Source organism: Mesitornis unicolor, unplaced genomic scaffold, assembly GCF_000695765.1.
Source record: "Mesitornis unicolor isolate BGI_N332 unplaced genomic scaffold, ASM69576v1 scaffold26086, whole genome shotgun sequence".
Classification (NCBI taxonomy): domain Eukaryota; kingdom Metazoa; phylum Chordata; class Aves; order Mesitornithiformes; family Mesitornithidae; genus Mesitornis; species Mesitornis unicolor.
In genome coordinates this window covers 8019-16034 of record NW_010192039.1, presented here as the reverse complement: position 1 = coordinate 16034, position 8016 = coordinate 8019, and the positions used below count along the sequence as shown (strand labels likewise).

At 38.6% G+C, this 8016-nt stretch overlaps 1 protein-coding gene across 1 annotated transcript; it reads right to left on the bottom strand.

The window, feature by feature from the left end:
• Nucleotides 1-234: 234 nt before the first annotated feature.
• FAM210A (family with sequence similarity 210, member A) lies at nt 235-7591 on the bottom strand. Its single transcript, XM_010186949.1, has 4 exons — nt 7476-7591; nt 6185-6648; nt 2640-2751; nt 235-632 (listed from the first exon to the last, which is right to left on the bottom strand). Exons 2-4 carry the CDS (start codon nt 6622-6624, stop codon nt 366-368), a joined length of 819 nt encoding a protein of 272 aa, XP_010185251.1. The 5' UTR covers nt 6625-6648; nt 7476-7591; the 3' UTR covers nt 235-365.
• Nucleotides 7592-8016: the final 425 nt, after the last annotated feature.

Here is an 8016-nt window from a genome sequence, read left to right as displayed (position 1 = left end):
AAAGAAAGAAGAATAAAGTAGTGGCTTTTAGAAGAAGCCATCTTTATTTTAAAAGCAGGGGGGGGAATTAAAAAAAAAAAAAAAGGGGGAAGGTTAGCCATTAACACCATTACCAATGGACACACAAACTTCTGAGATTCACTTTTCCTTCCGTAAATTGCAATTTTTATCACAACCTCTCCCTCAGGGAACTTCATCCTTGGCAAAGAGAGAATTTTTAAATCCACAGAGCAACTATAGTCTCCAGACAAAAACCAAAACAGAAAAAAAAAGAAAAAAAAAAGCTGAGAAGTGCACTTTGTATATCCTGTCTCACAAAGGGTTAAAGTGCTAAGTTTGATATATCCAAAAGTTAAGCATCTCTCCTAGTCTTTTATTTTTTTAAAGGAAACTTTATCTTTGGTTTCTTGTATCTTCTCTGTAATTTTATCCTTTGTTTCCTCCATCTTCTCTGTAATTTTATCCTTTGTTTCCTCCATCTTCTCTGTAATTTTATCCTTTGTTTCCTCCATCCTATCTTGTAGATATTCCTTCACTGGTGGTGGTGTGGACATGTAGCCACTCTTGCGTAGATATTTAACAGTGATGGATGTCCCTCCCAAAGTCACAGTGTATCTGGCAGGAGTTGCAATCTTAAAGAAACCAAAGAACACACTATATCAGTATAACAGGACAATACTGATCTAGCCAAAGGTATTTTTAATACTGAGAATTTATTTTGGCCAGTGTCAGATACTGAAAGATCTTCTGCTTATCAGGAAATAAGCCACATCCTCCAGAAATGCATACGTCTTACTTAAAGTATCCTTCTGACAAAATCTGCATGGGCATTGGACTTCCATTTTCAAAAAAACCCACAACCCTCCCCCTCTGTAGCTTGTGGGATGAGCATTAGGCATCTCAGATTGTAGTTAGGGACAAACAGTATGTGAACATTGAACCATATAAACAAAGAGGAAATACTGGCAACAAGATACGGTTTAAATTCTAAAATTCACAAGAGTATAGCCACTTTCAGTCCAAAACTAGGACTAAAAGAGACCTTAAGAGGTCAACTAATCCAAGACACAACAAACCAGGTTTGCTACTCTAGACAGACTAAACTCTTCTTTCAGAACTTCAGAGATAAAGCCTGCAGAATCTTCCCTTTGCAATCTAGTCTAGTGCTTCCACATCTTGAAAGTTTCTTCCAACACTGCCAGATCTTCCAACTATAATAAAATCTTTATATTTAACCACATTTATTTACTGGTCTCTTTAAGGCACAGGAGTGTCCGGAAAGATTTTGGGAAAATAACCCCTTCAAATAATAGATAAGAACCATATCACATTTGGAAACAAAAAAGATGAGTGTATTTGAAGTGAATATAGTACTTTGGTTTTGCATGGTCAAACATGTTTTGAATTTCCCAAACACGGACTGTCCAAACATAAAGCAATAAAAGGAATTACTTACACTCAAACCTGAATGTAAGTAATTGATTCAGACAATGAAAGTACTTCACAATGATGGAGAACTAAAGTAGGAAGACAAAATAGCAAATCCTCTAGGATAAAAATAACTGTTCTTTTATCTGGAGATCATGAGGTGTTTAGACTTCACCTCTTTATCCCTGTTAATTATGTCAGGGATACAGAGGAATAACTTAATTGTAATTAAACCTCTGAAGGCAGACAATAGTTCTGCAGCAAACAATGAAGTTACTTTAGAAATACAGATACACTGTTGTGGTTTAGGGCTGGGCTGGACACTAAATGCTAGACAGACGCTCTCTATTAACCCCTCTCCCCTCCCCAGAAGAGGAGAGAAAGAGAGAAAGGGAAACAGACTTTACAGGCTGGAAAATAAAACTGACAGATTTAATGAAACAATAATACTAATACTACAGGATAACAATGTAAATAGGAAAATAATGGAATATATACAGATATATATAAAACCAATATAAAATCCTTCCCCCACCTCCTACCAGTGATGATTAAGTCACCAGAGGCTCTGCAGAGCAGAGCACTGGAAAAGTTCCAGACTGGACCCAGCAGCAGGTGGGAGCAGGATGCAGGAGCTGGATTCAAGAACACACGGATCAGGATTGGAGGCAGACAAACTAGCAGGGTTCTGCTTGGACTTCGGCCACTGCAGGAGAAGAAGCAAGAGCAGGAGGGAAGGGTCGAGACCCTCGTGATCCCTCTGCTTTATACTGAGTATGTGGGATGGAAGACCGAGTTGGTCAGTTTTGGGTCTGCTCCTCCTCGCAGGTGCAGATACGGCACCCATGGTGAGACAGTGTCCTTGTCATTGTTTACACAACACAGAAGCATTATCACTTGCAGATGTACACACTGTCTGGAAAAACATGCTGCTAGATTCAGCAAGTTCAGCCACTTAGAAGAGACTGAGCTGAAAAGTAAAATCACTACATAGAAAATCAGTTCTCTTTAGCTCAAACCAGGACAGATTCCTTAAAGGAACACAGTGCCCATATCAACTGGCATGTGACTATTTTTACTACAAAAATGAATGCTCAAATATGTGTAACTATCAAAGAAAGAAAACAGCATTAATTCTTTCTGCTGTAAACAAATCAACCCTGATTAGTTCACCAGGCAAGAGCTTATGTACAAACTATAATTATACTTACTTTATACAATGCATATGCAGTTAGTGCATTTCCACTCTGGGAATTTTTCAGGATGTTTACTATGCTGTCTGGCAAGCCAATCAACTCCAGGAATGGAACAACATTCATTCCTCTATAAAAGAAAGAAAAAAAAAAGGCAACTCGACTTGGAATTTGAAACCTGAACAATGATTTACAGTACCATTTCCACTCTTTATTATACAAACTTTGTCATTTGATAGCAAAGTAATTTTTCATCTAAGCAATATACTTATAGGATTTTTATTTCTGTACATATCGGCATATTAACGTTCTTTTCAGCATTCCAAGAGTTGATCCATTTATATTATCCCTGTTGGGCTGAGTAGCTACTAACTTACCTGTGTCCCCACTTACTATGTTTGGAGGCGAGTAGATATAATGGTGGTAAGACAGCTAACTCAGGCTCCAATTGTGTAGGTTCAACTTCATGTTCTGTTTTGCCTAAAAATACTTTTTTTTCCTTTTTAAAATTTCAGACTTCTGTGCAGCATGCCCAGAAGCACAGAATCCATACTTCAGTGACCTCTATTCACTTTAAATATATCAGACAAATGGAATGTGGCAAAAGAAAAGGAAACAATGTGTTATATGGACAAGTGCCATCACATGGCATGTCCAGGACAACCAGAAGACCAGGCCCAGTCAATATGGGTTTACAAGTGACAGATCCTGCTTGACTAACCTGATCTCCTTCTATGACAAGGTGACCTGCTTAGCGGATAAGGGAAAGGCTGTTGATGTAGTGTACCTGGACTTCAGTAAAGCCTTTGACACCGTTTCCCACAGCATTCTGCTGGAGAAATTGGCTGCCCATGGCCTGGACAGGCAAACTCTTTGCTGGATAAACAACTGGCTGGATGGCCGAGCACAGAGAGTTGTGGTGAATGGAGCTAAATCCAGTTGGCGACCAGTCACAAGTGGTGTTCCCCAGGGCTCAGTGTTAGGGCCAGTTCTGTTTAACATCTTTATTGATAACCCGGACAAGGGGATTGAGTGCTCCCTCAGTAAGTTTGCAGATGACACTAAGCTGGGTGGAAATGTTGATCTGCTTCAGGATAGGAAGGCTCTGCAGAGGGACCTGGACAGGCTGGATCAATGAGCTATTGCCAAGTGTATGATGTTCAACATGGCCAAGTGCTGGGTCTTGCACTTGGTTCACAACAACCCCACACAACACTGCACGTTTGGGGAGGAATGGCTGGAGAGCTGCCTGGCAGAAAGGGATCTGGACATACTGGTCGACAGCCAACTGAATACGAGCCAGCCGTGTGCACAGGTGGCCAAGAAGGCCAACAGTATCCTGGCTTGGATCAGAAGTAGTGTGACCAGCAGGACCAGGGAAGTGATCATGCCCCTGTACTTGGCACTGGTGAGACCACACTTCAAACATGGTGTTAATTTTTGGGCCCCTCACTACAAGAGGGGCATTGAGGCACTGGAGTGTGTCCAGAGAAGGGCAAAGGAGCTGGTAAAGGGTCTGGAGCACAAGTCTAATGAGGAGTGACTGTGGGAACTGGGAATGTTTAGCCTGGAGAAGGCTGAGGGGAGACCTTATCTCCCTCTACAACTACATGAAAGGAGATTGCAGCAAGGTACAGGTGGGTCTCGTCTCCCGAGTAACAAGCAATAGGACAAAAGGCAACAGTCTCAAGTTGTGCCAAGGGAGGTTTAGATCAGATATTAGGAAAATTTTTTTCACTGAAAGGGTTATGAGGCATTGGAATGGGCTACCCAGAGAAGTGGTCAAGTCACCATCTCTGGTGACTTTAAAAGAAGGGTAGATGAGGTGCTCAGAGACATGGTTTAGTAGTCGACAGGTTATGGTTGGACTCAATGATCTTAAAGGTCTTTTCCAACCAAATGATTCTGTGAAAACTTATGGAGTTTCGTATCCAATTTTTCTACCTTGTCACTATGAGGTGGCAAGACAGGTGGAGGGAGCTCCTATCATAATTTTTTTTCTATTTGAAAACCAGAGAAGCTAACATCAGCACCAAAAAAAAAAAAAATAGCCCATCTTTACATTACTGTAGAAAGCTACATGCAGTTAATAGAAGATCTGACTTTCCAGTATTTAGAGTTGTTGTATTATTAGTATCATTATCCATTTCTACCTAGAATTTTAAGCATTCTTCTGTGCATGCAATCACTTTAGGATCAGGAACAATAACAGGCAATAGCAGTTACTAGCACCTATAATCTGAAGGCCTCTCCCCCGAGTAGAAAATGGAGATCTAGTAAGATTGGAAAGACAGCATTAACCATGTTATTTCATAAACCACCATTGTTTAGTCTTGTATCATGAGCAATCATTCTGGAAGTTATTTTTCCATTTCAAGGGCGTGCTACTCCTGTGGCATAACAAAGTGAAGCTTTCTTATAATTAGTTTCTAGTTAAATATTTCAGTTGTTTTCATCCATCAAATACCTATTTTAGCAGCTAACTTAAGTGTTTTAAGAAAAGTAGTCTTCACTCAATCTGAAATGTCTGGATGGAAGCATCAACCTGAATTCATCCAAAGCAAAATATTTTTATAGCTCAAGACCTTTATTCCTCAGACGTGAGCTAAATTTGGAATGACATTTGGATCTATAGCTCCTAGAAAGGGCAATTATGCCAGCTGGTTAGAGTAAATAAAACAAACACTTGTGCAGTAAGGCATTCTAATGTCAAAGCTCCATCCTTACTGCCATTAACTGTCGTTTCATGCTTTCTATTATTAAATATACAACACTAGCAACCCAGAGGTAAACATTTAAGCATATTTAGAAATCATTTGCAGATAGATAAAACCTCTTTCATCTGAACTAGCAGGTCATAGCTGATACAGTAAGTTTTTTTTTTCTAATAAATGCCATTTTCTAGAAGAGTATCTGGCATGTACTACAGCTGAAAGAAACTAATTTTAGAATACTTGATTTATCTTTTTTTAGCCACACAAATATTTTATTTCCAATCAAAAAGTCTGGCCTACAGTAGCAATTCCTTCAGTGGAAGTCAGAAAACAAAAATAAAAAAGGAACAGATACACATGGCTTGCAAGGAAGCTCAGAGTGGGGTGAAAAATATGGAAATTCAATGATGAGGGAGGATTGGGGATGAAGGAGGAAGTAGTGAAATACCCCTCAAAGTCCAATGGCAAAAAAAGAACAGGTCTATAAAGATCTCATCTAGCAATTCATAATCAGGATTCCAAATCTGTCTTTGCCTTGTGAGAGGTTACTAACTGCTTCAATGCTGTTTACATCCATGCATATTTTGGGGAGATGAGCAACCCTTCAACTGTTAGCAACATATCTGGTACACAGCAATAACTGCATGATCACAGTATGTATGTGACACTCGTGAATCCTATATTCTTTCCATATTAATCTTACGCTTCAGTTAAAAATGTAGTCTCATTTTCCTGTTACATATAGAGGCACTTTTTAACATGTAATAATAATTTATATGTCCTTTCACCTATGAAAGTCAGTCTCAATTCAACAGCAGTATTGGGCACTGCAACAAAATATCAACTTACTTCATGGCTGCATAGTAAAAGGATCCAAACCATACAGTGGAAGTCAGAAGATGCACTGGAATCATGACTTTTCCATACTGTTTAAAAGTTTTCTTGAATCTCTGAACAAGACTAATTGATTTGTCTTGCAATGGATCAGGATCTGAAGAATTTGACCCTACAGGGTTCTGCTGGGGTGTTTCAGTGGTCGAAGTCAAAGGATTTTTCTCTTCTGGTACTTTGTGAGGAATGTCTGCTGGCTGTGATGAAAAAGCAGTCTTCTTTGAGACAAAGTGTGCTGCACCTGCATGAAGACATCGTTTAGGAGGGTCCAGTGTCAAAAGCACTTTGCATCCAACATTAGTTTGTCCTTTTAAACAATGAAAGATACCAGTGCGAGGAAAAGCCAAACACGTCCCATGCGCCAGCTGAGACACAGAATGTAATAGATTCCGTTGCATTTTGATGAAGTGCAGCTGAAGTTTCTATAGAGAAGAAACATGAATAAAAGAGTAAACAAACTGCATTTCAATAATTTTATTTCTATTTTCTCCAATGCCACTTTTAATTCTCAAATTTTAAAATGCTTTCTGTTCTTCTACTTTAAAAAGTCTTATCTTGATCTGCAGAAATTGTTAGCTTCTAGAATTAAGCAAATAATTTTAGACCTCACTTCTTTAGCATTCTGAACTAAAATGGCCCCTTCACGTAGGAAGTTGGATGGCACTCTTGAATGTCATGTATTCACAGGAGCAAAATTGAACTGCAATTTCAAAAATTTTACAATGCAAAGAATATTTTAAAACTGTGGATAACCCAGTTAACTTTGATTTTGAATACTTAACAGTTACTCCTGAAAGTTCAAAAAAACCACTGAGAGATTCCCCACAAAAGAGAAGAATTTTGGTTTACATGTATAGACATCAAGAGGTAGTTTTTTTTCCCCAAGTAATGCATGCTTTGAACTAGTGAATGAAGTACTCTCTCCTTCCCTTTATACAATGACTGCAAATAAAAGAATGAATTTTTCTTCTCTCAAAAAAAAGTGCTATGAATTGTTTTTACGTAACAAATGCCAGTTAAGTCAGTTACATTACAGCTTTTGAACCTTTTTGATGCTTTAAGGTTTTAATTGTCACAACAATCACTGATCTAAACTAGAAATCATTCAAGTTTAATTGAAACTCCTATTGCCTTCACATCTGCTTCCCCTTGACCTATAGCCTTAGATATACTTCAATCAGGCATTTTGGTAGTGAAATTGAAAGCTATCAATATAGAGAGGAGTTAAAAAAAATGAAGCCATACATACCCTTTAATACTTTCCAGATACACAAGAAGAAAGGTATGATAAGGTTCGTATCTTCAAAAAGTTGCAACTCTTCCACCGATTCCCCACCTTTCAAATATATGTCTTGAACATACTGACAATTCTGCTAAAGCAGAAAGAAGGCATATTTAGAGAAATAGCAACAAGAACAAACTAAGATTATGAAGATGTTTTAAAGCATCTTAGATTTCTATATTAGCTTTCTCTCAAAAAATGCCACAAGAAAAAAAAATACGGAGAGGTCCAAGGTCAAATATAGGTGTTCTCTGCTGTAAGAATCCCATGGGGTCAGTGACTGAATAGATGCTAGCAGGACAAACTATGATATGACATACAAACACTTCTGGGATAAGGTCTCCTCTTCAGTGCTGTCATAGTCTGGCTAACTATTTAGTACTATCTCCAGCTGGCTGTAAAATGAGCTGAAGAGATCTTGGCTGTTCAGGACATACTCCTGGTTGGGATTCTTGGACATCCATTTAGTTCCTGAAGGCACGTCTATCTCATGGCAAGCTATTAACAA

Coding starts and splice junctions, on each gene's coding strand:
- FAM210A (XM_010186949.1), bottom strand. CDS start 6,624: ATGCAACGGAATCTATTACATTCTGTGTCTCAGCTGGCGCATGGGACG. Junction 2,752..6,184: donor TTTTACTATGCAGCCATGAA/GTAAGTTGATAT, acceptor TTTCTTTTATAG/AGGAATGAATGTTGTTCCAT. Junction 633..2,639: donor CTGCATATGCATTGTATAAA/GTAAGTATAATT, acceptor GGTTTCTTTAAG/ATTGCAACTCCTGCCAGATA.